This window comes from Brienomyrus brachyistius, chromosome 6, assembly GCF_023856365.1.
Source record: "Brienomyrus brachyistius isolate T26 chromosome 6, BBRACH_0.4, whole genome shotgun sequence".
Classification (NCBI taxonomy): Eukaryota; Metazoa; Chordata; class Actinopteri; order Osteoglossiformes; family Mormyridae; genus Brienomyrus; species Brienomyrus brachyistius.
In genome coordinates, this window is record NC_064538.1 from 12,147,259 (window position 1) to 12,175,235 (window position 27,977).

Genomic DNA, 27,977 nt, shown 5'->3' on the forward strand with positions numbered 1-27,977 from the left:
GCGACATAGATGGTTATCGATGTTTTCATTATTGGCTAGTTTGCCTGAGCGAAATCCATCCGATCGATTAGTCGAGCCTTCATATTTTTTTAAAATGGAAGCCTCCTTACCGTCTACACGTGACGTTTTTACGGAGGCACTAAGAGCTGTTTTGGAGACTTGGCCAGTACTTCAAGTAAGATTCAGGTTTATGATTGTACTCCTGAAGTCAGGAATGATCCATAGAATATGACCTATTTTGTATTAGTAAATTGCCTATCGAGAATGACTGGAAAGTAGCTCGTAAGCTAACGGCTTCTTATTTGCATAATGACAACAACACACGACTTGTTTATATTTTCCTAAAATGTATTATGAAATAGGGTTAATATCAAAATACTCATTCGATTTTTAAAAGCTTGTTTTGTAAATAGACTAGCTGTAAGGTGTCGTTTACAATCTGAGGTAAATGCAATTTACAATTGGCTTTTTAAGTAAAACTGTATGGTAAGAATTCATAGGAATAAGAATTGTAATAGTTTAATGAGTGTATTTAAATTGTTTACGAATAGCCATGATTCTTAGTTGATTATTGTTTCACGATAGATAGCAGTGGACAATGGCTTCGGTGGCGTGTATAGCAAGCAGAAAGCGGACTGGATGGTCGATGCTGTTCAGCAGTATTTCCAACAAAATGGTACACTTTCTACCGTATTTCCTCAGGATAAACATGTTTTATGCCTTTCTGACACCATTTTTAATACAATAATGCATCTTTTCTGATCACCATACATAGCATCATTTTAATCGAAATGATCGAAATTTAAAAAAGCAAGCATTTTGGGCTATTGTGCAGGATTGATTAATCTGGACTATTATTAGGACGTTTACTGTACTTACCATTAACCTTATTGATGTGTAAACATGCTACATTCTTTTACACAGAGATGTGTAATTATCAGTGTACATCTGACTGTGTCTGTTATAAAAGGCTGAGACCCTGGTGTAGTTCTAGCTCTAAAAGATGATGTCTAAACATAGTTCATACTTCACGCTTTCGTGCGCTTCCGGCCTGGAGACTGTCGTCCGCGCGGCAGCTTGTGCGGTCGACGCATGCGTACTGCAATGATATTCATCCAGACCAGCAGAGGGCAGATCTCTTAGGTGTGAAGGAAGCTTACGCAAAAGTATAATGACAATGTTTTAAAACAATAAAAACATTACTCTCTTTTGTAAAACTACTTAACTGATGTCCGTTTTCTCTCACAAACAATTTGGACAGTAAATGTTTAATATTTACTATTTAGCCTACCTCTGCTTGGTCATGTTTCTCGCTGACTACTATTCTGTCCTTGTTATAAAATGTGTTTTTTTTGCATAGAAATCAATAATAATCAAGACACACGTGGAATATATAGACGACAGAGTTTTAGGGCCACCATTAATGAAAATAGAAATATAAAACCTCGAGAATAAAGTCGGAACTTTCAAGATTAAAGCTATAATTTTCCGGAATAAAGTATTAATAATTCGAGAATAAAGTGAAAATAAAGTCAAAGTTCCAGGAAAAAACGTCAATCCTTTCGAGAATAAAGTCGTGATTTGTTGAATAAAAGTCATAATAATTCGAGAATAAAATCATAAACCTACGAGAAAAAACCTGCAATGTTTCAAGAACAAAGTAATTGAAAACTATGCGAAAATGTTCAGAATCGTGTAAGGACTTTGTGTGGCTTATTCGATATTCAGTTTTCTGACTTAAATAACTTTTAACGGAAGTAAGGTGTTGCGTTTTTAATGACAGAATTGTGATGTCCAGCCTACCTACTGGAAACACTTAGTCAATTAACTTGCACATACATAGTCAACGCGCAAGGTTTCCACTTGACGTAAAAATCTGAGCTACACGCGCACCTGCCTCAGCCCTGAGTACGATGTTTACGTCACGTCCCCTCGTCCGCAACTGAACGCGCACGCGGGAAAGTGAAGTATAAATTGGTCTTAAGAAAGCATATGGTGACTGCAGGCCCGCTGGTAGTAGTTGGGTTTTTTTGCCTCTAGCGGTCATATCACAAGCAGCAACACTTTAGATACATGACAGCTTTTCTTGTATTTGCAGATGACTTGCAACAATATGAAGTAGAGGACTTCCTGGCAGACTTAATGAACAATGAGTTTGACACCGTAGTGGATGATGGCAGTTTGCCTCAGGTTTGTTTTTTGCATTTCTTATGAAATCAAAAGCCATATTTAATGGTTATGTGGTTTATGTATAAACTAACATATTTATGGTTTTATGTTTTCTTGGTAAGTTCAGAATAGTTTTTGTAGTATGGCATAATCATTGTTTTTTTATATATATATATATATATCTATATATATATACGCGCCATATATGTATGTCTATAATGTATGTCTTATGTATATCTATAGTGGTTTGCAAAAGTATTGGACCCCCCTGATATTTAATTTGCCTGAATTACAAATGGTGATATTCATGCATTCTTCCTGAGAATGTTTTTATTGCACATTCTCTTGCAGTAGATTTATAAAGTGAAAATCAGTTACTTGTCAGCAAATCTAAACCTAAGGTAAAGAATGTCAGTGTGATAATTAAGACTAAAGAGCATTATACGGAACTCAGAGATGAAGTAATGAAATGTCATAGATTTAGAATAGGGTACAAACAAATATCCAAGAGGTTGGACAGCTGCACCACAGCTGCCTATACCAGGCCATCCCTGAAGACTCAGCAGCCGCACAAAAAGGAGACTAGTGAGGGAAGCCAACCGGAGGCCAACTGCTAGCCTGAATAGGAGGCTCCTATGTGAAAACGTGTATGAGACAAGGTGTTTTGTTCTGATGATGGACTTTGACCACAATCTTGCTTTTAGCAAGCAAGCCTATTCTTTCTCTTTCAGTAATATTAGCATGCCCAGGGGGTTGATACTGAACACAAGCAGCTTTTTTAGTTTTCTGGTTTTCATTAACTAAGATAAATAAATTTGACTTTAAAAATTTGCCGTGAGAAGTTGAGTTTGCATTGAAAATACTGACAGGAAGAATATGTGTATGTATCATTTGTAATTCATGAGACTCTTTTTCACGCATGCACACATAATTATCTACACCACTGATAAATGAATCCAAGGGTGTCCAAGGGCCCTCCTGCCTCCCCAGTCTCTTCCGGCTCTAAAGCGGTTTCACACCGTCACTTCAGGTGATGCTGCCCCTGTAAACTGTGTAGCCCTTTCTTACATCTATGATCTACGGTCACCCAGCTCTCTCAACCTCTCTGTTCTTCATTTTCCCCCCCTCCCCGCTTGTGACATACACACTATCTCCCTAAAACGTCTATCATCTCTTCCAACACCGTGTTGTCGGATGAGAGCCAGTTGTTCCTCAAGGTCACAAACCTTGACCAGCTGAGATCGCTCGCAGATGACGTTTGACTGGATGCAAGCATCTAGAAGGGCAGCCATCTTGCAAACACAACATTCAGCTGGCCCCACTCGGGCAATTTCAATCATTTTACAGAGGGTTCAGTACTGCAGAATAGTGAATTAAACTCAGTAGGGTTCAGCCACTGTTCATTTTATATTTTTAAATGCGTTTCTGTACTAGGTGGCTTCAAAAATTTGCCAGCTATTCAAACAATGTGAACAAGGGATGCTTTTAGAAGTCAGAAGTCAGACTGCCCAGATTGTACAGAGGAAAAGTTCTGGGAGGGCTAAAGCTACGCCTGCACAGCTCCCAGCAGACGAGGAGGAAGAGGAGAGTGAGGAGGATGAGAGAGTAACAGAAGAGGTATTTCTTAAATTGTTTTAGCAGAAAGATTATTCATCGCAATTGATGTAATTTAGTGGCTGAAACTGTGTCCTTGTACCTCTGGGACTCTGGGTTTGATTCCCCCCCGCTCTGTATGTTCTCCATATACACACCCCCAGACTGGCAACATTTTTGCTCCCTTCCAGCTCCAGGAGGAAAAATTTGGACTGTCTAGGGGTCCCCAATGACCCCATTGACTAACACTGCGCTAAGGGCAATAAAGAAAACAATTAACCGAACTACATGATTTTTTTGGAGTATGAGAAGGGTACCTGGAGAAAACCAGAATCAAACCCAGTGTCCTGGAGGAATGAGGACGCAGTGCTAACCGATAATCCAGATGACATCATTTTCAATGTAAAATCGTAAGGGTTGAGAAATGACTGCCTTATTGTGTATAAGCGTATAGTGAAGTTTGCGGCCAGTATTTCCTGGGATGGGAACCAGGCAGAATGCAACTATTAGTGGATGAGCAGTCATGGACGGATGCATGGATAATTCAGTGAAGCATAGCATCTATTTCTCAGTGTGACTGAACTCGTGCTATGATTGACAGCCTATGGAGTGTGAAGAAGAAAAGGGAGGAAGCTCGTCTACTACACCCCCCCAGGGGCAGACTGCTGGCACAGCACCCCCCCAGGGGCAGACTGCTGGCACAGCACCCTCCGAGGATGCTGAGGACGGCTGGACTGTGGTGCGGAGAAAGAAGTGAACAGTTTGGAGGGGGGGGGGGGAGGGGATCTGGACACACAGCTAATAAAAGACTGAATTAATATTCTGCTGCACAAGACTACATGTGGACTGTGCAGGTTTATTTCATTTATCTCAGAAACAGAATTCATTCATTTTCTATTGAAAACTTAGACCCATGTGCTTTCAGGGAATGATGGGTTGAGTTTCTCGAAACTGGAATTGTTACGTACCATGATGTATTCTATCCCACACCTGGCAAGAGATAAATGTTTGATCATTTAGTTCCTTTTTTTTCCATTGGAGGAATCTGGAGCAAGCTAGTTTCTATTCATTTATTTTTAAAGAAATCAAAGAGTTTTATTCTTTGGCTAACCTGCTTCATATCAGAACAGAGAACTGCAATCAGAGACCACATACATAAAGGCCCTTTAATGCTACTGTATGACCGTAGTGGGACCTGAGCCCAGCTTACGCACCACACTTTGCTTTTTAAATGTTTATTAAGTACACAGGTTGTTTTCTTAGCTTTGCTTCCATACAGCACATGGCCACTGCGATGCATCCCCACGTCACTCGCGACACGTATCAAAAGTAAAGGCATTTCTTTGTTTTGGACTAAGTATTTTACTCACAAAGATCAAGGCACTATCATTAAAACTTAAAACGGCGAAAGGATGTAACACTGCTGAATGTTGTGATTTAAAAAAAGAGTGGGGAAAAAAATTTGAGGTCATTCCTTTTGTGACCAATTTCACTTCAGAAGCAAACATCAACCCTTGAGTCATGCCTGTGTGCGTGTTTATGTATGCGTGTGGGTAGCAGTAGTGACGAGGCTGAGGCTTCGTCTACCTCTCGATCTGTGTGTGAGGTAGCTGAGGCCCTGTCGCTCTGTCTGTGAGGTGGCTGAGGCTCTGTCTCTCTGTCGCTCTGTCTGTGAGGTGGCTGAGGCTCCGTCACTCTGTGTGGTGGCTGAGGCTCCGTCTCTCCGTCTGTGAGGTGGCTGAGGCTCCGTCTCTCCGTCTGTGAGGTGGCTGAGGCTCCGTCGCTCTGTCTGTGTGGTGGCTGAGGCTCCGTCTCTCCGTCTGTGAGGTGGCTGAGGCTCCGTCGCTCTGTCTGTGAGGTGGCTGAGGCTCCGTCGCTCTGTCTGTGAGGTGGCTGAGGCTCCGTCGCTCTGTCTGTGAGGTGGCTGAGGCTCCGTCTCTCCGTCTGTGAGGTGGCTGAGGCTCCGTCTGTGAGGTGGCTGAGGCCCTGTCTGCTCCTTGCTGTTTGTGAGGTGGCAGGGCAGAGGTCCACTGACTAAGAGCTGAGCCAGGGGTGCCGCAGGCACTGGGCAGCAGTGGCCCGCTTCTCGGGGATGAAGTCCAGCATGGTGAGGAGGAAGTCACTGAACTGGGCCGCCTGCTCCAGGGGCCACTCGTATTTCTCCAGCAGCACCTCAAAGAGACCCCATGGCTTCAGGCTGGAGATGTGCCGCAGGTGGCCTGTCAGAGAACGAGGAGGAGCATGGGGGCTCTTCTTAGGAGCAGTTCACTTGTTGCATGGACATGATTAGCCCGTTGTGAAAGTAAAATAAACATGAAATTTCTGGTCACAGAAGTTACGATGTTTGTTTTTCTTAATCTTTAGGATTTGTAAAATTAAAGGTTTATTCAACCAACAAATGTAACATTTAAGGTGTCAGACTCGCGTAAATATTTGGTAATCAGGCCAACATTGCACATGCCCTGGGAATAGCAGTTGATACAACAACATACTAGATCCATTAACCCCAACTAAAATGGTACAGTGTGTGATTTACTAATGACCTTTACTTGTCAGAGCTCAGGCAATCCATCTCAGCCTGCTGACAGCCAGTCATCTCCGCCCCCAGGGTCTGATTGGCCCCTGGACCAGCAACTAGGCGTTTTACCTACGCAGACTAATCCTCTTACCTGGTATAAATGCTGGTTCTTTCTCTGGATGCTGCTATAGTAGTGTCATCGTTTTACATAATCAATTTAATGAGCAAGCCCCCCCCCCCACTTATTCCATCCCCCCGAAAAAGTGGGCAGTTATGAAAGTACCGTTTATGTTTTACAGATGCAATCTCTACAAAACAGTGAGCAGCAGGAAAGTTAATTCTTTATCTTACCTCTGCGATTGAAGTATTCCCGGGAATATCGTCCGGAGAGGGCAAAATGGGGTGGAATGGGTCCTAGCAACTCAACTATGTGGGCAATATGATCTGGGAATACAAAAGAGTCAAAAGGATTCAACGATGGACAACAAGTGGCTTTGTTATTAACTCATCAATCCTTATCATCTAGCATTAAATATATAGGCATCTCCATTAGTGAGCACTGTTCGCAAAAACAAAACTTCATGCTACATCTGACGAACGGAGCGTCTTCCTGTACTGATTTTTGAAGGCTGGAGTTACATGCAAATCTCCAGTCTGAAATTTAGTATCTCACTGTGGCACAGAATCAGGTGAGACGGAGCGCAATGAAAAAGGCTCCTACCTTCATCTCGCGTGTATTCTTCTCCTGAGTGAGGTTCGAACAGGTAGTCCCCGGTGGCCAGCTCAAACGCCTGCAATAACACCCCAGACTCCCATATAACTTCTTTCACCAGCATCACAAACTTCTGACAAGCCAGCAAAAAAACCTAGAGCTCATACATGAAGACTTAAGTATAAATGCAGCTGAGGACATGAAGAGAAGAAGCCAAGCTCCGGTTATGTGTTTACAATACTTAAAAGCACAGCATTCAGTGTGAAGGTGATCATTTCGTTTCTTAGATCAGTGTTTCACAAGTCGGTCCTCAGGGACCCCAAGACAGTCCATGTTTTTGCTCCCTCCCAGCTCCCTGTCAAACACCCCCAAGGACCGTCAGACAGAGAAACAGTGTGTCAAGAGCATCCATGATCCCATCTGCCAGAGCTTATACAGCATGGAAGACGGCGGGGGAATCTAGCCTCTCTCTGAGCTCACCATACAGGCGGTACTCCAGATGTCAGCTGGGGGACCATATTCAGCACCGATCAAGACCTCCAGTGCACGGTACTGTCGAGTCTGGATGTCCTCTGTGAAATGTTTGTGCTTGCAGAACAGAGGAAAACGATCGCAAGTCATTTGAACATGCTTAAAGTTTTCTAATTACAGTACATATATATGAATAATCATGTGTGATGACTCACCACCCAGCAAGCGTTGCCCAGGTCAGCTATCTTGATGCGGATCTTATCCGCGTTCTGCGGCTCTAAGGGATTGACCAGGAAATCCGCTGCACTAAACACTGGCAGAAGAGACCACACTCATCAGCACGTGATTAATCATTATACACGGATCTGACCTCATAACGAAAATTGAGGGGACACACAGGTGGGGCGGGACTGACTGTGTGGGGAGAGCAGTGAGCGATGGCTGTCTCTCTCAGTGGAGTATCCTGACAGTGTGGAGAGGGCCGACTCTGAGGTGCGGGACAGGATGGAGCCGGACAGGCCGGAGCCGGGGCTGGAAAAGCGCATGTCCCCCACCCCTGAGGACAGCCACTCCGGGCTGGCCTTACTGGGAGCCACTGCCGGCCCACTGCCATAGCTGCTCCCGTTCCCATTCTCTGTACACAATGGGCCTGGGGACACTGTTCACACAGTAGTTCTAATTAATGTGGGAAAAGATGCTGGAGTGTAAAACAAAAGAGGTGAAGCTGCCTGATGAGCTGGTAACTCACAATGCGTATCCTGTCTGTCGGGTTCAGTGCCCTCCTGCGGTGCGACCCCCCGTCCCCAAGGGGGCGACGTGCTGGCCAGCTCCTCCATCCTCTGAAGGTCCAGCAGCCTCTCCTCCAGCAGCTTCTGCTGCTTCTTTTCCTTGCGTTTCAGCTTCTTCTTCTTGTTCTTAGAGACCTTGCCTGTCTGAACACAGAGACGTCAGGGTCAGCCAGGGAAACCCAGAGGAAATCAGGATTCAGCATCCATAGCAGAGCTCCTGCACGTTTGTGGCCAATAGGTGGCAGCATTGATTCCCCGTCTCCATACAGTAGCTGTCCAATTTCTGATAGTCAAAAACCATGAGCACAGCTGCCAGAAAATCAATACTTAACACCGGCAGCCAAGATCACACATTTATATAGAGCAAAGAACACATTAGAGGTTTTATATAAACACCGATTTTAAAGACGTGCACCATTAATCCACACAAAGGCCAGGCCAGGGTAATCGTAAATGCTTCCGGTGTGAACGACATTGGTGTCTAATGAGGAAGATGTGAGTGCTGCCTCTACATAAGTAATGTAGAGTTATCTCAAACTGTGAAACACAGTGGTTCATCTTCTGTAATCTAGCATAAAAAAAATCCATGCAGCAGCCATTCGAACGATAAATGAACAACTAAGACCAAAAAATAAAGTTGTTTACAGTCCAAGGAATCTTTAGCGCAGGCGAACAAATTGACATTACCACAAGCAAAATGCTGATGCCCAGTGATTTCTTTAGAAATTATTTGTTTTAATAGTATAGCTATTAATCATGCAAAAAATAATCAGTGTTTTTCCATGTTGAGGTTTTATGCCAACTTCATAAATGATACTCACACTACATTTAATAAATACAGGACCACTGCCCGATAACTGCCTACATTTAATGCAACACCTGCCCCTACTTCCTGCTCCACAGGTAACGTGACCTTCAATAAAGCATGAAAGCTGCAGAGCTGACCAGGTGACCTCCAGTGATATGAACCTTATGAGAAAAGCTACATCTTGGGAATGAAAACAGATCAGGCAGCCATGTGCTCTGCCAGGCTCAGCTGCTCTATATTCCAGCGGACAATTCTGCCCTGATTGTGCAGAATTAACTATATATTCCTTACAGCACTGTGCATTTAGTCAGTATGTACACAATTCACTGGGAGAAAAAAAAAGTATTATTATTAAAAAGAATGTTCCACTTTACTCATGGGGTGTCACAACACTCCATAATTTTTCTAAGAATCGCATAGAAAAGGCAATCTAATAAGTAAATAGATTAAAGTCAATTTTATAATTTATTTTCCAATATACCAGCGTTACGTCTGAAGTTACCTGCACTGAATATGACACCGTAAACAATGTCAGTGGCATGTAGAGGGGGAGGGAGTGTCCACATATTTCTGCAATGGGTGCTAAATGCCATCAATAAATGTTGTTGTCAAGGTACCAATGGATAGATACCCTGTACAGCTGTATAAGGTGACACTGATACAAATTGACGAGACCATTTTTCTGAATTTACAGATAAAACATGCTTCCCTAAAACCTATAGTCACTTAAAGTTATCACCTTTAGAGATGTGCATCTGACATTAATGTGGCATACTATGCTTTTTTTAAAATTTTCACCTTTTTTCACCTTGAAGCCACAAACAACATTTCACACTGTTCTTTGAGGTATAACCTTTGCTGACACCATGAAATGACAAAAAGAGTTACAAAGTCGGGCTTTGCTTCACTAAGGAAAAAGATGTCTGCAAAAATGCATTAGTAATATTCTGGGGCATTTGAGCTGCATTCCATGCAGCTACTGTGGCAGCTTTCTATAGTGTAAAAACACCTCCCTGCAGCAGCCATTACAGACTCTGTCCAATACAAAGCTACTGGCATCCCTCAGCGCTGCCTCTTCATTAAAAAAAATAATGTAGGACAGGTCAGGTTGTTCTGCGAAAGTTGTTACAAAAACAAAATAAGCTGCAGTAGCCACCATTTTCAAAATATGACGATTCTGACTCCTTCAGACTACATTCCAAGGGTCATACATCCTAGTAAGATTTCTTCCATATAATCCAGGATACAATCCAAGTTTTCAGCTTTTGTTTATGTCCTTAACTAGAGAAACGCATTTCCTCTTTCGCAAATAGGAAGGTGAAATTTCACGGCTCTCCCCAAGTCCGGTAACGATAGAGGATATTATGACCATTATTAAGAGCACACAGTCTGACAGACATTACTTCACACATTTTCATGCTGATGTGTGAACACCGAGTATTCCCATGTTATAGTCCGTTTGCACCCATAAATAAATAAATAAATAAAATCACACCAGGTTAATCGCATGCCAGACAGGGAGACCCAAATTCATCTTTCCATCTTTACCATCAAGCATAACAAAAAGGATTCATTTCTGTTCAGCAAAAATGACATTATTAGCCCTTTCTGCCATGCAAGCATCTCCACATACCTGCTTCTCCCTGGGGGCGGTGCTAACTGCCATCAAAACAGAAGGAAAAGTGGAACGATTACAAAAAGGGAGAAATGAAATTAGGAGCAGTAGACAGTACAGAAATGGGATGACCAGAATGCATAAGAGAGATTAAACGTAGGAATGCAACTGATATCAGACAGTAAGAACTGATAAAAGAGAAGAACGATATTTGAAAAGTACAGGAGCCGGTCATACAGCCTTAAGCAGTTTGCTAAAATGTACAGATTTGCAAAATAAGGGCTTTCTGTTCGGATAGATGTAATGCAGTTAGGTCAAGAATGCACACATACGAGGTGTCCTCTTTGCTAAAATCACATGCATCTTTTAAAAATACATCTGTTGTAATTTTGACTTTTTTCACCAACTGCTCTCAACAGGGCTGTAGGGCTGCAACAAATATTCAATAACTGCGATAAATCTGAAAGTGAAAATGTCTGGAATTAAAAACATGAAATTGAATGATGTGTAACAGTGATCTGGACACTTTCGTAAATGGAAAATGTGTAGCCTGTACTGTATTTTTAAAGCAAAGAGGGAACGGCAACAATTTGCAACACGCCGATTAAAACTGAGGGAAAAAACAACAGAGGGAAGACAAGAAACCCAAGCCGAAAATAGTGAGCAGCCTGGCATTTTTTCCACAGTAGTGGGGGATGGTTTGTGTGCATTACGGCACAACAGCACGGCGAACATGAAAGAGCGTTTGAAAGGGAAACATCCCAGTGGAACACAAAGGTAACATTACCCTCACTTCCCCGTTTGTTATATCTGTCACAGGAGGATCTCTTTTTCAACACTAATGTTTTGTCTTGAAAAGTAACCTTTTCTGCAATGATTGTTTGAAAGAATCATTTTGGCCTGATTTCTTTAAGAGATTACAAACGAGTTCAAAATGTCGCCAAATGATTTAACGGACATTGATTTTCGCAATGGAATCACTCGGCTCGTATGACATAAAATACACTATACCTTTAGCCAACTTGTACTAAACAAGGCTTAGAGCCAGCCTACGCCAAGATCATATGAATAAGCTGACATTCCGGCATTGTAATAAAGAGTTCAATGTAAAAATCAGAAGCATTTGTTCTTTGGAAGTTAAAATTCTCCGTTCTGAGTCACATAGGGTGTTTATTATACACTACATTCATTTAACAAAATAGGCACTCCTTAAACCTTGTTACTCTTACATGGAAGTATATGAATGAATAATTCAATATTTTGATAGAATATCTGAATATCAAAATACTCTGAATCTTAAAAAAAATCGTTGCAGCCCTACAGGGTGGTATAAATTTGCAAACCAAACCAGTAAAATAACACAAATGTTTGCATCAGCCTTATTTTAAACCTAAAATATACTGCCTTCAGTGCATCCCAGCAAGGGCAGCTTCACACCGCACACACACACTGAATTACACACCATGTTCCTTTACAACATTTTGCGGCAATTAACCCCACATTTTACTGAGGCTGCGCTTACTAAGACCTCCCACCAGGGCGGGCTGCAAAGCATCTGCTACACCAGCTCCCCACAAATGCAAATGGCCAAAACCGGGCATCACTGTGTTCAGCACCTGCCCCTGAGGTCCATGTTTCTGGATGGATACTGGGTGTTGTCCAGCTAAAGGGTATGAAAGCCTTAGCAGCTCCAGAAAGCTACTTGCCAGAGGAGCCGGAGGGGGGTGGTGCTCCGGCCTGCTGCCAGATGGTGGCCTCGGCGGCCAGCCTCCGGACGTACACCTCATCTACTTCTAGTAGGATGTTCTCTGGCTTGATGTCTGTGTGGATAATCTTGCATTTGGTGTGGAGGTAATCCAAACCCTGCAGGACCTGTGGAAAAGCACAGGGAGGGAAAGAAAAGGGGAAATTAAACAGGAGGAGGGAGTCTTCCATGCAAAGCTTAGACGGGGAAGGTCAGAGTAAGGCCTGACCTGGCGGAGTATGCTCTTCACGCAGACCAGGGGCAAGCCCATGTAGTTGGACTTGATGATCCATTTCAGTAACTGGTGGCCAAGAACCTCCAGAACCATGCAAACGTCTGGCACAGAAAGCCGTTAAGGACACTTAGGGTCATTTACACAAGACTGTTTAAAAAAATGGACAAAAGATGAGGATATGGGAAAAGGGAGCAGTGACCACCCGTCTGATGGGCGGCACAGGGCGATCTGATAAAGGATACGAACACCGTGAATGCCAGATATCTTGAAGTCATCAATCAGCTGTACTATAGTCTCTCGTTTAGGGTCAGTGGGGTCGCTGTCTCGCACCTGAAGGGAGTGACATGGAAAAAATGCAGAATATACTTTGGTAAAAAGAGGCATATCTGCAATTTGGATACGTTTATAACAGCTAGACTTCATCCAAAGTATAACATAAAAATTGCTCAATGAATACTATAAAATCAGCAATCAAAATTACTTAGCTCCATAGAATCATTTATATAAATAAAATTGATATCCTCCTTATTTCCCACCTGAATCCATGACTTCACTCGTAGTTTTAACCTGTAAACTGGCATCCTGTGTTTCTAGATATTAATTACTCATATTGCAGGTATTCCACCTATACTGCAGCTGCATCAGTAATTATTTTGTAAGCGTACCCCAGAAAAGAAGTATTAAAATAATTAAATTAAGGGACACATGTGCATCGTTGGGATCTTCTGAGTAAAGAGTATAAAATCTGGAGATTCAGAACCATTTTCAGTACAACCTGAAGCAGCCTGGACCTGATGTAAGACAGTCTGAACTGGAGGAGCCCGGCCCTGTTTTTCTGCCTTTACCCTCTCAAAGTCTCTTTGATTCATTTTCTCCGAGCCGCCATCTTTAAAGCACAAGCACAGAGACGTGGCTCTCCTGTGTTTATTTCCCTTTCAACTCCTTCTGTTCATGTTTCTGCACCTTCCCATCGTACAAGTTCTGAGAAAGCAGCACATCTATCACCCATAGCCATCAATGCATAAAGATGTTAAAAGACATTGTAGTAAGCAACTGCTTCTTCGGTAAGTGGGATAAAATTTCCTGCTGGAATCAAGATGGTTAGAACACTGCGTTTAATGTCATCTGATGCCTAAAAACAGACACTGGCCCATGGCTGTGTTTAGTCAGACACCTTGGTAATCAGTGTGAGGCAAGTCCCTGATGCTGGTGCGGATGTTTTACCATGGATCTTCGCCTCTGTATTTCTGCATGTATTTCTGTTTTCGTGCCTCTTTTGGACTATAGGAAGGGGGCACGTTTTCCTTTTGCCTTTATTTTCCTCTTGTTTATGTGTCACTTTTGGGTGGGTAAGCCAGAGGGTCACACCGCTGGTATACGGCTTTTGTTGCTTTGGCTTACGACGTGTCTTGTTACTTGTTCGCAAAAACTCTGTGCAAGACCAGTGATGCTGGTACTTCACCCCCATATCCCGTTTAGCTCATTTTCAGGTAACAGGCACTTACGCATTTCAGCAGTTTGATCTCATCCAGAGCTGTTTCCGTGTAATGCTGAGCGCTTTTCACGATCTTGAGGGCCACGAATCGCTTCCTCCTGCACACACACACACAGACACACACACACATCAGTCCTACGTTGCTTCACTCACTGATTAGAAAGGACAGTAGAAAGGCAGCCTCAGTGTTTCCCAACCCAACCCTTGGGATGCCAGGTAGTTCACATTTTTGCTCCATCCCAGCTCCCAACACACCGGACATTTGGTGTTGTTGATTGTTTGCTTCTGTTATGCAGGGGGGGGGGGAGAGCAAAAACGTCAACTGTCTGGCTGTCCCCAAGGGCTGGGCTGAGCAACACTGCACTACACAGAAAGGACACAAACCCATGATAGTTATGTCTCTAAAAAACCAACACTTGGCGAAAACTACTTACTGGAGGTCCCAGCACAGCCAGACGGTGGAGAAGTGTCCCCAGCCCAGCTTCCTGACAACATGGTACCGCCCATTGAACAGGTCTCCTATCTTCACTGGATAATACCCACCTCAAATATACACAGGCAGGTGATCAGGCACTGACCACTATCCAGGACATTACCAGACATTGCCATTCATTGCTATGCAAAAAATATATACGCTATATCAAACAAAATAATTACCAAATAATTATTCATATATTCAAAAACTGATTAAACATATATTCTAAAACTGATTAAACATATATTCTAAAACTAATTAAAAATCGTAAATACAGAAATCATACCAGAGATGTTATAAAATATGGCTGTTTCAGGAAAACATTTCTATCCACAAGGAATGAATTAAAAAATACAACAAAAACAAAACAACAATCCTCAGTCCTTCAGTGGAAACGTGGCGTAAACTGCACTAATCATTCCGGATAATGAAACAATTGACATATCAGATGGACCTTGGGCCAGCCATTAGATTCCCTGAAAGCACTGTGACATTCACCTTACAGGAAGTCTGGACTAGTATTCACAAATGGTCAAATAAAATGTCTCTAGAAATGCATTTCTATTGCTTAACTGAATTTTGTTTAATGTGACCTGAATCGCCCGAGTCATTAAAAGGCCTCAGTTTAAATTAAGTTTAAGTCATATCAAGGAGAACTGAAACAAAAACCAGCACTGAGTGCAAATAAAATGACACCCTCGGTTTCTGCAGCAGTCATACTTCTCTGTCTCATGCCCATATTTCAATACTGCTTTCAAATGACATAATTTGTGTGAATAAATTCTCCATTAAAGTGTAATACATACGCAACAAAAAAAAAACTAAAAATGAAATAGAAAGAAAATGTAGCAGTATAATGTAAATCACCAGAAAAGTAAATTTGCTAATTTGTGCATGTTTTTAAGAAAGTTTAAATAACTGATAAAATGGCAAAAAGCACATAAGACAGCGATTCTGGATTTTTGCAGAGGAACACTTCAGGGTCATTCCCAGGGTCCCACATTACCCTCTCAGAGGTACTGCTATTCTGTTTGAGTGAGTGAGAAGCTCTCAAAGGGGGCATCGGTTGGAATTTTCTGCCATTTTCAGAGCTTTGTAGGAGGAAATGTACATAAGATATAGCTGATCTGATTACATGTTTTGAATTCTAACGGAGAAGTTAGTCTGAGTCATACAGCCTCAAAGCTGCACATGTCATATCAAAGGAGCTATGACTGTCAGAAGTGTGACCAAAAGTGTGACTCGTTCCGCAAAAATCATAAAATGTATTAAAATTTCATAGGGCTGCAGTTTCAACACTATTGCAGATATAGACCTAATATTTTGGGATTTTTCCATAAGTTTGGTAAAGGAACACATACTAATTAAAAATACTATACTTACTTCTGACCAATTTCCCCTCTATACAAAGACCTCTGATTTGATGCATTAAAAATAAGACTAGTATACCTCTGCAGTAATCAGTAGGGTCTTCCTGTTCCTCATCATCTGAACCCAGGAGCTCTGGAGGGGGTGGAGTGTATTCGGGCGGTGGAGGGCTGAGGGCCTGTGATGGGGGGGCTTTGGCTGAGGTGACAGATGGTGTGGGAGGGATAGTGAACTGATCAGGAAGCACACACAGAGAAGGGCTATCAGAAGTGGGTGGAGCTTCTGATGAAGGTGGCGGCTGTTTGCTTGGGATCCTTGGTACAGGTATAGATGGGCAGAGTGGAGCAGTGGGCTGAAGGTCTAAAGAGGGTGGGGTTTCCGATGGGGTTGTTGGCGGTCTGGTTGTGGCCCGTAGTGTGGGAGTGGATGGAAAAAGTGGAGCGGCAGGATGAAGGTCAAGAGAAAGAGGAGTTTCTGAAGGTTGATTCAGCTGTTCGGCTGAAATTTGTGGTGTGGGTATAGATGGAGAGACCATACTGGAAGGAAAAAAGTCAGGTATGGGTGGAGTTTTTGAGCCTTGATTCAGCTGTTTGGTTGGGGTTTGGGGTGTAGGTGTAGATGGGGAGACTATAGCAGGAGGATGAAGATCAGGTATGGGTGGAGTTTTTGAGGTTTGATTCAGCTGTTTGGTTGGGGTTTGGGATGTAGGTATAGATGGGGAGACTGCAGAAGGAGGATGAAGATCAGGTATGGGTGGAGTTTGTGAAGCTTCATTCAGCTGTTTGGTTGGGGTTTGGGGTGTAGGTGTAGATGGGGAGACTATAGCAGGAGGATGAAGATCAGGTATAGGTGGAGTTTTTGAGACTTGATTCAGCTGTTTGGTTTGGGTTTCTGGTGTAGGTGTAGATGGGGAGACTGTAGCAGGAGGATGAAGATCAGTTATGGGTGGAGTTTTGGAACCTTGATTCAGCTGTTTGGTTGGGGTTTGGGGTGTAGGTGTAGATGGGGAGACTATAGCAGGAGGATGAAGATCAGGTATGGGTGGAGTTTTTGAGACTTGATTCAGCTGTTTGGTTTGGGTTTCTGGTGTAGGTGTAGATGGGGAGACTGTAGAAGGAGGATGAAGATCAGGTATAGGTGGAGTTTTTGAGGCTTGATTCAGCTGTTTGGTTGGGGTTTGGGATGTAGGTATAGATGGGGAGACTGTAGCAGGAGGATGAAGATCAGGTATGGGTGGAGTTTGTGAAGCTTCATTCAGCTGTTTGGTTGGGGTTTGGGGTGTATGTATAGATGGGGAGACTATAGCAGGAGGATGAAGATCAGGTATGGGTGGAGTTTTTGAGACTGGATTTAGCCTTTTGACTGGGATCTGTAATATGGGTCTGGATGGGAAAAGAGGAGTAGAGGGATAAAATTCAGGAGAGGGTGGAGTTCCTGAGGATGGTATTGGTTGCTTAGTTTGTGGTATGGGTATGGAGGAGGAAAGTGCAGTAACAGGATGAGAGCCAGATGTGGGTGAAGTTTCTGAGTAGGACGATGCCTGATTGGTGGGAACGAGTGGTATGGGTATGGATGGTGAAAATAGCACAGCAGGCTGAAGGTCAGGAGGACTTTGAGAAAGATGAAGCAGTGGAGGTGAAGGCGTCCTGGTTGCAGCAGGATGCCTGTGAAGCGTGAGGATATGAACTTCGTCTATGTTGTTGGAACTCTGAGGCCTGAAAACAAGTACAGAAGCAAAAATGCCTATTAACATATGGAATTTGAACATCCTGGAAATCCCACCCAGCTTTCCCTTAAAAATGTATTTGTGCATTACCCTGTAGACTAAACTGCTACACTCATAATCAGTATTCTATTCAGCGGCAACAAAAAAGAAGTAAACACATGCAGCCTGTTTAAAGCCCAATATCAGCCTGACCAAATTCATACACAGTCTGCCTTAAAGCATCACCACTGCGCCCTCATTATTTAAGGCCCAATTGCACATAATATTCGACCTAGTAAAGTATAACAGGATAAAAATAAACACTTTTGTCTTTTGTAATTTAGATTTACATGTAAAGAAAAAAGATGCATAGCTTCCACTTAAATACCATCTCTCGTAAAATTTCCAGACGGCATTTTCTATAATCCTGCTGTCAGTTTGAATACCTATGTTGTCACCATTTCAAATTTCCACTCCAGAGCACAACCAGCATATAATCACAGTTACCCAAGATTTTTTTGGTTTTTGTCAGGTGTTTCGCTTGGTGATTCTACCTTAACTTGTCGAGTTGTATTTTTTATAACATCCCATAGAGCTGTCTATTATACATATATCCAAATTCACATACACATGGTAACTGCCATAAACACCCCACACAGAACAAACATCACATACACTATGATTCACAGCTTAAAGGATACTAATATAATCATGTAGTTTTCAAATAGCAAGCTTATTACTTTTTATTATTTCCATCCATTTTCAATATCCTGCATTCATTAACTAAAGAGGCTATGGAAAACACACATAATATGCCAATGGCCACCATGCAACATAAACTGAAACACACAAACTCGGCTACACTCCAAGGGTTAATCCATGTTGCCAAATTGATTATGGTTTGCACACTTGTGTGTGTGTGTGTGTGTGTGTGTTTGTGTGTGTGCTCTGTCCTGAGCAGTGCAACCGTAGGTGATAAAATATCAAATTCAGTCCTCCCCATCCGGGAAGAAAATTCAAATCCTAATGCAAAATGAGGCTGTAATTTCATAGTTGCACAAAAGAATAATTCATAAACTGAATTCCTAATGAAGTTATCCGACAGTGTACCCCTGTACCAGTGTTCTTCCATCCCTAGACAACAGCTCAATACAAGAACAAAAACAGCCAGTAAACCAGAAAAATTCACCACGATTACCTAACTCTGAGAAGCAGACCACGGGTGTATTTCAAAAGCCAGACGACAGGAGTGATACACGTTTTTCACGTCAGCTATAAATGACTGCGGAAGGAGATGTGCTTTTATGAATCCACATGCAAAAAAACAGCCTGTCATATTTTGCATTTTTTTAAATTTACTTTATCCTTTACCTGACTTTCACATAAAGAAAGAAATGGCAGCACATCAGACTAATTACATTACTAGGAGAGAATAAAATAGAATGTTTTGTCATATAAAATTACTAACAACACCATCATTCATTGAAACTTTAATTGGATAACATTTAATACCAATATATTTTAACAAGATTAAAACAAATGCACAACATACACTGAGAATTAAGGGACATCACCGTCATCTACACAAGCAAACAATGCTCTCTGTTGCAGAGAAGTATGGCTGCATTCAGCAGCCCCGTGCACTACTGAAACCAAGATATTGAAAAGTCCATAGGCTTAGTCAAGTTTAGCTGGGGCTTGACTTTTTTTAAGTAAGATTGGTATTGGGGCTAAAATACTCGGGGCTATGATCGGACCTTATGACGCCCATGGTTGTAGTTCTGGCCTACTTACAAGACACTACCTTCATAGTTAACTACGTTGAATTTTAATGCCATGCCAGCAACCAGGGGTATATTCATGGCGAGCAAATGGACAGTAAAACAGACTGAACAAGCAGAAAGCTTAAAACATCATAAAGAAGTGGAATTCGCTACAGTTAAAACAATCTAAACGATATTGAAGATGTTTTTACTTTACTAAAAAGCTCAGATAAAGAGCCAGGAAAATGATAAATCATCCTCAAAGTTAGCCTTTTACCCCAGACATAAATTGAACAATAGAAATTTTATTCTGCATACCAATCATATCACTGCGCACCATGAAAATAGCCGGGGTGCTCGTATCTTCTGCACAGTGATATGATTGGTGTGTGGAGTTCAGTACTGTGGATTATCTTCAATAACTGGGTCATGATTTCTTGTAAGAGACATTGCTGTTGGATTTAGCAAAAATGCATCTTTCTGGCACTTTAATCACCTCAGAAAGAATGTCATTCAGTTCCATTATATTCAAGAGAAGCCCAATATTTCAATGGTTGATATCTTCAACCACTATGCAACCTGCAGCAGAACAACCTAGATGGATTGACAGCACTAAAGTCCAACTAAAACATCTTTTTCAGTTTTGGAGTGAATTGCCCTTTTAGGTAGGTCTATTCCCAGTTTTTGGATCAACACTATTACATAAATATCCATTCATCCATCCATTTTCCAAACCACTTATCCTACTGGGTATCGCGGAGGGTCCGGAGCCTACCCCGGAAGCAATGGGGACGAGGCAGGGAACAACCCAGGATGGGGGGCCAGCCCATCGCAGGGCACACTCACACCATTCACTCACACATGCCCTCCTATGGGCAATTTAGCAAGTCCAATTAGCCTCGGCATGTTTTTGGACTGTGGGGGGGAAACCGGAGTACCCAGAGGGAACCCCACGACGACATGGGGAGAACATGCAAACTCCACACATGGCTCGAACCTGCAATCCAGATGTGTGAGGCAACAGTGCTAACCACTGCACCACCATGCCACCCCACACACAAAGAATCGAAAATCGAAATATCTCGCTGAATATCCCATTCTGAGCCGGTGGAAATCGCTCACAAGCTGCCTGTAAAGTGAAACTGATGTAGTGGGAAAAAAAACATTAACGGGATCAGGTTGGGTCGTGAAAATGTTGTGTAGCAATTTCGTACAAATCGGGCACTGTGGTACAATTTGCCATTAAGTCTGATGCTGCGCATGAGCATGTGCAGGCGGTCGAGGTAGAAAAGGACAGGTGGTACAGATCGGTTCAGAAGCACAACCAGATGATATTATTAAACATATGTCAATCAAACAGTACAAACGACGCGGAAATAGCGATAGAAATACGTCTCATCCAGCAATTTTTATACGGATGGAGACGATTCTTGCGATTAGGCAAAATATCGCGATCATGTAGCAATTGTTACATGCCTAAATATAATCAATACTAAAGTTTGTTTTTTTAAGTTTATATGTAGGGTTGCAGCGATTAGTCAATGACGTCGACATCAATGTTTTAAATCGACGCGTCCTTTTTATTTTCAAATTATTGTTGTTATAAAATTACTTTTTTGACTTATAAAATGCTTCAGTAGGTTTAAATTAAAACGTACTTTAGTATCACAATGTAATTAAAAGAGTACTTCAAATCAGATTCGAACCGACATCCCAGAGGTGTGAAACAACAGTACTAACCACTGCACCACCATACCGCTCATTATTTTCAGTCATAGAAAATGAGACTGAAGGAAAATTAATCGTTTAGATTAATCGAGAAATTGGCAACATTGTCCGGGAGGGAATTTGTAATATACGTATGATTATATAACGTTTTAAAATGTTATATGAATAGGAACTGATAAAATGGTACAGAAATTCACGTACAGAACCATTCCCTTAATCTATTCCGTTTTATGCATGTAGTTTTTATTCAGAATAAACAGTTTTTCTTTCCACCACACAATTTTCACATAGAAACATTCGTGAATGCAGAAATATATCAATTTATTTACACCTATCACTCACAATCATTGCAGGACGTCATTGGATACATTCATCATTTCCACAAAGCTTTTAAAATTAAATTCTGCGTCGCGCCTGAAAATGAACAAAATTCAGTACATCTGCAGAGCACGCAGACTAGCCTTGTATCATTAACAAGCAGAATAAGCACGTCACAACAATCCTGAGGTTAGCATTACTGTATGACAGTTCTTTCAGATGAGAGTATTACCCGTTCCTGTTAAGAATAGGGCCAAAATGCTTCTTCCCATTCCATTTCCATCTTTGATATATTTTTCATAACATACGTGACACAATTAAATTATGCAGATTTGCTTGACAGTTAACACACCGAACCAGACCACATTTAAACTACATTGACAGTATTTAATTACTACATGGAAGGCATTATGAACCTTAAACCGTTTGCTGCAAGTTGCAGCCTGCGACCTCCTAACGTCACCAAATTGAAATGTAGTAAATGGAATTAACTACGCCGACAGCAGGTCATGCCTTTTCTGTATCATCGGAAGACACGTGTTCCCGCAGATGAAAACCTCTTTTGACTTTCAGATATAAATATCTGCACATGGTGCAGCGCAAGCAGAAAATACAATAAGTGCATTTACACGCGCCGTTTTTTTGTTTTTGTAATAAATCGCTGCATTATTGTCACCGGGACGAGTCAAACCGAATAGGAAGGGGTGGGCTGGGGGGTGGTGAGACGTGAGTCAATGTGCTTATCTGGACAAATGAGTCGTTCGCCCCCCTCTAAGTATTTTTAGCACACAGTCTCACAGAGAGACCCGGCCGCAAAATCGGGGACAACCCAGGGGTACGGCTCAGCAGGGGCGGCTAGCAGCTACTCACTGCAGCTCCAAGCTGGAGATGTCCACGTCTGCCGCTCTGCGGTGCTTCTTGCTCTTCTTTTTGTGCTTCTTGCCGTATTTGCTCTGCGGGTTGTGATTACCACTGGGGACTGAGGGCGATCACAGCACACAGTGCAGTCAGACGCACAGATCGCTACCCAGTTAGCAAACCGTTATAGTCTCACTCCTAGCATTATACCACACCGTTGTTGAAATGTAAAAATGAGAAAAGTTTAGCCTGGCTCTCTGAGTTATTTAGTAGACGCGTGGCTAGAATGTCGTTAATCATATATAACTTCTCAGCGACATACATTTTGAATAATGACAAAAGTGTTAGCTAGCTGGGAACACACTCAAGCTCGGTGTCCGCACACTCAGGTAGCATTAGCCAAGACGAGCAAACCGGCTGTGCGAAAAAAGACATAACACAGAAAAGTACATCCCCTCTTTACTTTACATTAACATTGCCGTTACGCGACCACACCTGAATAGTCTAACTAGTATTGGGTAAGAAAAACGCATGTTTTTGCGTGTTTAAAACTCTCACCGTTCATCGATATCATCAGGACAGCTGTCACCACGCACACTGGGCTGTATTTAGAGAAGCGCATGCGCAGTGAAGAGTGTAGCGCAGCTGGGCTTTCCGTAGGATCACGACCGCTGAGCAAGTATACCGATGTGTTTGTGCTGAAGACAAATGACTTTCTAAACAATACCGTCGTCCTAGCCAACCCAGTCATTTACTGGCTACACCGCAGATTCATCTGCTTGCCCCTCTCACGCAAATCTCAAAACCAGTGGTTTACAAGATATCTCAAGCATGTGAGAGCCATAATCTTGGAAGTTCCCCAATGGCTGCAGATTTCTACCAAGCCTAGATTTTGCAAAGGTCACAGTTAACGCCATTTCACCGTATACCTTAAAAATACACCACAAACATAAGCTAATTTACACATTAAGATTGCAGTTGGTTAAACAGAAAACTTGCTGACAATGCCTCAGTGCAGCATTTTGCAAGAATCCATAACCAATATTTTTGTAACAATTATTTTAAAATGAAAATATATTGGGGAACATTGTAATACACAGTAAATAACGACGACATGAAATCCAATGTTAAATAACTTTATTTTCCGAATAAAAATCCTTCAGGTTCTCATTTTGGCTTCCAATATTTCTTCAAATGATATATTCAGTATTTCCAACTAAGTCCAATGTAAGAACAATTTCTCTTCGTCATATTTACAAGCACATGTACACGATTAGCAAACTATACATTACAAATACAAAAAGAGGCTAGGTTTACTGAATCAAATTTGTTTTCCCCCAAACACTTTCCCAAGAATGAGAAATTTGCAAAAATTGAAAGAAGCAATTTCAAAACACCCTGTTTTTTCATCTGTAACATTTATCATTTAAATAAGCTGAGGAAAGAGATGCCACAGTACTGTACATCCTAATCAAGAAGGTGGTAAAGGAAGAAAGAAATGCAGGAAAAAGGGAGAACACTATAAAAAGAGATATGGAGTTTAAGCTACCAATCTGTATATCCTGGGGGAAGAACAAGATCACAAACTGAGGCTCATTTTGTGCCAATGCCACTGCTTTCTCATACATGTCCCGGCGAGTGCGCGCGCACACACACACACACATACATACATACATACACACAGACACACACACACACACACCAAGCTAAACAGCCATGAAGGTAAATTTAAAGAAACCAGTAATTCACGCAGTCATTAAGCTAATCACAAACATGAAATGGGGGGGGGGTATAATCATCTCACAATACTCAATATTACATCAATAAGCCGGGGAAGCTGGCAAAATGAAGCAGGCAAAAGATTCATTTCATCCCGCAGAACAGAGCAATGTCGTGATTGGTGATTGGTTCTTTTTTTCTCCAGTAACCATCATGTTCCCACGAGTCGCCCGGGCAGAACACAGCATCCAGCTAAAATAAATACATAAATAATTAAAGTATAAATGTGCAGAGCTGTCACGGCTAAGCAGTCAACACAGGCTCATGGACGCGTTCTCCTTCCCCACGTTAATCCTGGAGTCTACTTTACACTAACTCCAACCTTACACACTGCTTGGAAGAAAACACACACCCGGGCTCAAAAAAAGAAATAAAATAAAAAAGGCTGTATACAAAGTGCTGAGGGGTTAAAAGCAAATTAAAAACCAATTAAAACCATTCAATTCAGATTCCAATCTACCAATTAAGCTTAAATCACTCTGTGTACACCAAGAATGCCATACACTGTACCACAGGGAGCCATGGCAAAGAGCCACATGATTGTGAGACAAAACACATTACCATTTTTATTTATAAGCAGATGAGGGATCTGATCAAGTCCAGGACTATTATAATAGCAAAACTACTGAGCAAGGTAACCATTTACTGACCACAAAACACCCAGCACAACACTGGAAAAAACTGCAGCCACTTCCATTCAGCTTATCTTACTACAATTGTAAGATATAAAGAAATAATCCAAAAGACAGTAATTCACAACATGTCCTGTACAATTTCATAAGCAAGTAGCATATTTTTAGTTGCAAGTGATTTCAAGAGAGCTCTGAAGGCACATGTGGTAATAGTGTAAAAATGAGCTATAAATAAGTTACAGTAAATAAGTTAGTTGCTATATAGCATTGATTCGAAACAGCCCCTTCTACAGAGATGGTGCCACGAGCTGCTGGCTGTTACGTCCCAGGCTGTCTGATAGTGAAGTTAATTGCCGTTCCCCCCTCTTCACTAGATCGCTTGTCAGCCTCTCCTAACCCCACACAACCTTCCCAGCCACTGCCCCCCCATCCATTTATTGCTTTACTTTAGTGTGAACGTCATCCCGTTTAATTAAATTGAAAAAGCTATTTCATAAAACATATATTAATACTGTTAATTTGGCCAGATCTTGAGACCTCCCTCACTCCACATACATATGGCAGGAGATTTTCCAAAGAGGAGGTTTCCCTGTTAAATTAGTCTTACTCCTGTAGAACAAACAATTGTTCACTTTCGCAAAGCCACAGGCAAAACTCCCAAAGGGATTAAATATTTACATTCCACACACCCTTATATCTTGCTATCAAACAGCGTTAGTTTAAAGCAGACAGCAGATGCTCTGGCATTTACACTCAGTAACTGCCTGTGACTAGCGATCAGCAAAAGTGGATGTCACAAAAACCCTCAATGCAGCTGTTTTAAGAAACCAGGCTGAAAAGTGAGAGCCCTACTCCGAGTAGCCTGAAAGAAAGCATAATCTTTCTCTTACTATAGGTTTACCTGCTGTCAAACCGGCTTCTATTCATTCACCTGTGCATATTTTAAACTTTAGCAATTGATTCATTGCAACAAGGTATTTACACAAATAACTGAATTCTAAAAGTTCACTGGTTCAGTTTCATACAAAAAGAAAATCACGAAAATGACCAAAACAAGAGTAAAAAAACATTTTCATCTACTGTGTCAATACTGTCAGTATGAAAACATGTTTGTTGTGCCTCATTATGCATCTTACCAGCTTACTAGAACACACAAGACTATATATGTGCACATGTACACACACACCCCCAAAGACAGTTATCAGTCATTCAGTTTTCTTGTGCCATACTTTTCTGTTGAGTATTGTAAACTACAGTCCCTTTTCCAACTGATTATAGAAATTAATTCCCAGTTTTGACTCCAGGTCCCTTTCACTTCCAGTTCAGTAAACAATAACAACAGAACTTCCAAGAGCAAAATTTTTCAAGTTGGAATCTGGAACAGAAAGTGACAGGAGCTCCAGAGTTGGTCAGTGGTTCCTCCACTTCCGGTGCCTGGTATCTCTGAGGCGTCACAGGTCAGTTGTGTTCTTTGCCTCAAGTGGCACTTAGGCCAATGTTCATTTCAAAGCGACCCATAGCAGAGTCACAGGTCAGTAACCTTGTTCTCCACCAGGGCGGCGACCTGCTGCAGGCGATAGGCCAGCTGCATCTTCTGGCCTGCAGGATCCTCTTCCAGAGACATGATAATCTGTGCACAGACATATATGCAAAAATACACCCATATTACTCTTCCATGTATTAAGCCATCGTATCTTTCACTGGTGATGAACAATAAACAAGCTCAGTATGACTGGTCAGCTGTGAGCTACTGACCTGATCGTAGTACTTGTTGATGTATTTGTAAAGCTCGTGCAGTGCCAGCAAGCCATTCATCTCTGACGCAAAGCTCTAAAATAGAAACATCACTAAGTGCTATATAAAGTTATCACTGGTGATCTGCTATGTGGAGTCTGGATGGCAAATGAGCCGTATGAAACCTGTGGCTCCTGACAGTTCTGACAGCATGATTCCACTGCTATTAGAAATAACTGATTGTACTTAAATTCATAAATGGCATCCTAAATCTACCCTGCAAAAAATAAATACAATTAAAACGGTAACACTTACTTAAAGCACCCATGTATAATGTATTATAGATACAATTCATAAAGTATTATAAACACTGCTATCACTATTTATAAAAAGGCATAACACATTACAGGCATGTTTATTATGCATTATGAATGCTTTATGAAGCTCTCGTCTATAATAAATTATAAATACCTTCATAATGCAGTATAAAGCATCCTTAATTTACACCAACCTTTACAATGCATTTTGAAGGTATCTATAGTGCATTATAGATGAGCTTCATAGAGTATTCATCATGCATAATAAACATGGATATTATGTATACTGCCTTTTAATAGTTATAGCCATGTTTGTAATATTTTACGAATGCATTATAATGCATTATGTATGTAATGCATTTTGACTGCTTTAAGTAAAATGTTACCAGAAACATTTTGTTCAGTAACACATTCTATGAAGCACCCTTTTATAACACATCATACAAACCTATATAATGCATTTATAAAGTATTTAAAACACATATAAATATTTATAAACAGGCATAACACATTACATACATGTGTATTATGCAGCATGGATGCTCTATGTAGCTCCTAAATATCTGCGTAGTGCATTATAGATAATGTCAGTATTAGAATTAAGGATGCTTTGTATTGCATTATGAAGAATTTATAGTGCATTATAGATGAGAGCTTCATCAAACACTCATAATGAATAATAAATATGGCTATAAAGTGTTTTGCCTTTTATAAATATTTATAGCCGTGTTTATAATACTTTATGAAGGTATCTACAATGCATTATACTGACTATGCTGACAAAGTGTTACCCTTTGTTTCATGGAAAATGAGGTAATAAAGGTGAACCCGGTTCAAGGACCATTATGAAATTATTTATAATTAATAAAACTTCAATATCATAATCATACTTAGAACAAAAATAAAACTTGTGGTTTAAACTACTTTTAAAAAAATCCAGGAGTTGGAAAATTCAGGTCTAGAAAGTACAAATCCAGACCAAGATTTTGTTTCAACCAACCAGTTGAGCATACAGAGTCACAGCCACAGAGTACTCACCTGATTGGTTGAAACAAAATCTTGGTCTGGATTTGTACTTTCTGAACCTGAACTTTCCACCTATGCCAAAGTCTACACATAATTACTAGCCACTGGCTATGACCCTTAACCCTA

The 27,977-nt window shown here is 41.4% G+C and overlaps 3 protein-coding genes across 15 annotated transcripts in view; 1 reads left to right on the forward strand and 2 right to left on the reverse strand.

Annotated features, from left to right (window-relative positions):
* The first annotated feature begins 58 nt into the window (after positions 1 to 58).
* tsr2 (TSR2 ribosome maturation factor) lies at positions 59 to 4,597 on the forward strand. Of its 2 annotated transcripts, XM_049016843.1 has the most exons (6): positions 59 to 175; positions 586 to 676; positions 2,099 to 2,190; positions 3,604 to 3,786; positions 4,364 to 4,406; positions 4,437 to 4,597. In XM_049016843.1, exons 1-6 carry the CDS (start codon positions 95 to 97, stop codon positions 4,517 to 4,519), a joined length of 573 nt encoding a protein of 190 aa, XP_048872800.1. In that variant the 5' UTR covers positions 59 to 94; the 3' UTR covers positions 4,520 to 4,597. The 2 variants fall into 2 exon arrangements, with proteins under 2 accessions (XP_048872800.1, XP_048872799.1); XM_049016842.1 differs by having other exon boundaries at positions 4,364 to 4,597.
* srpk3 (SRSF protein kinase 3) lies at positions 4,573 to 22,971 on the reverse strand. 8 transcript variants are annotated; one of them, XR_007398487.1, is made up of 17 exons: positions 22,922 to 22,971; positions 22,376 to 22,484; positions 16,073 to 17,706; positions 14,583 to 14,691; positions 14,159 to 14,246; positions 12,896 to 12,983; positions 12,648 to 12,754; positions 12,381 to 12,546; positions 10,693 to 10,718; positions 8,212 to 8,395; positions 7,879 to 8,121; positions 7,679 to 7,776; positions 7,473 to 7,580; positions 7,002 to 7,071; positions 6,632 to 6,724; positions 5,714 to 5,981; positions 4,573 to 5,558 (listed from the first exon to the last, which is right to left on the reverse strand). XR_007398487.1 is itself a non-coding variant. In XM_049016832.1 (17 exons), exons 1-17 carry the CDS (start codon positions 22,935 to 22,937, stop codon positions 5,797 to 5,799), a joined length of 2,844 nt encoding a protein of 947 aa, XP_048872789.1. In that variant the 5' UTR covers positions 22,938 to 22,971; the 3' UTR covers positions 4,573 to 5,796. The 8 variants fall into 8 exon arrangements, 7 of the variants coding, with proteins under 7 accessions (XP_048872789.1, XP_048872786.1, XP_048872788.1 ...); XM_049016832.1 differs by having other exon boundaries at positions 4,573 to 5,981; positions 16,073 to 16,648; positions 17,129 to 17,706; XM_049016829.1 differs by having other exon boundaries at positions 4,573 to 5,981; positions 16,073 to 17,032; positions 17,129 to 17,706.
* A 512-nt stretch (positions 22,972 to 23,483) lies between these two features.
* plxnb3 (plexin B3) overlaps positions 23,484 to 27,977 on the reverse strand; it is a 44,070-nt gene continuing 39,576 nt past the window's right edge. For all 5 annotated transcript variants that reach the window (XM_049017059.1, XM_049017063.1, XM_049017061.1 and 2 more), the window contains exons 35-36: positions 26,530 to 26,604; positions 23,484 to 26,404 (exon numbers count right to left, since the gene is read on the reverse strand). In XM_049017059.1, the coding sequence (XP_048873016.1) occupies positions 26,300 to 26,404; positions 26,530 to 26,604 (180 nt within the window). In that variant the 3' untranslated portion in view covers positions 23,484 to 26,299. The remainder of the gene's footprint in view (positions 26,405 to 26,529; positions 26,605 to 27,977) is intronic.

Coding starts and splice junctions, on each gene's coding strand:
- tsr2 (XM_049016842.1), top strand. CDS start 95: ATGGAAGCCTCCTTACCGTCTACACGTGACGTTTTTACGGAGGCACTA. Junction 2,191..3,603: donor ATGATGGCAGTTTGCCTCAG/GTTTGTTTTTTG, acceptor TTTCTGTACTAG/GTGGCTTCAAAAATTTGCCA. Junction 3,787..4,363: donor ATGAGAGAGTAACAGAAGAG/GTATTTCTTAAA, acceptor TATGATTGACAG/CCTATGGAGTGTGAAGAAGA.
- srpk3 (XM_049016827.1), bottom strand. Junction 12,755..12,895: donor ATCTGGCATTCACGGTGTTC/GTATCCTTTATC, acceptor TTTCTGTGCCAG/ACGTTTGCATGGTTCTGGAG. Junction 12,547..12,647: donor TGAAGAGCATACTCCGCCAG/GTCAGGCCTTAC, acceptor GCTTTTCCACAG/GTCCTGCAGGGTTTGGATTA.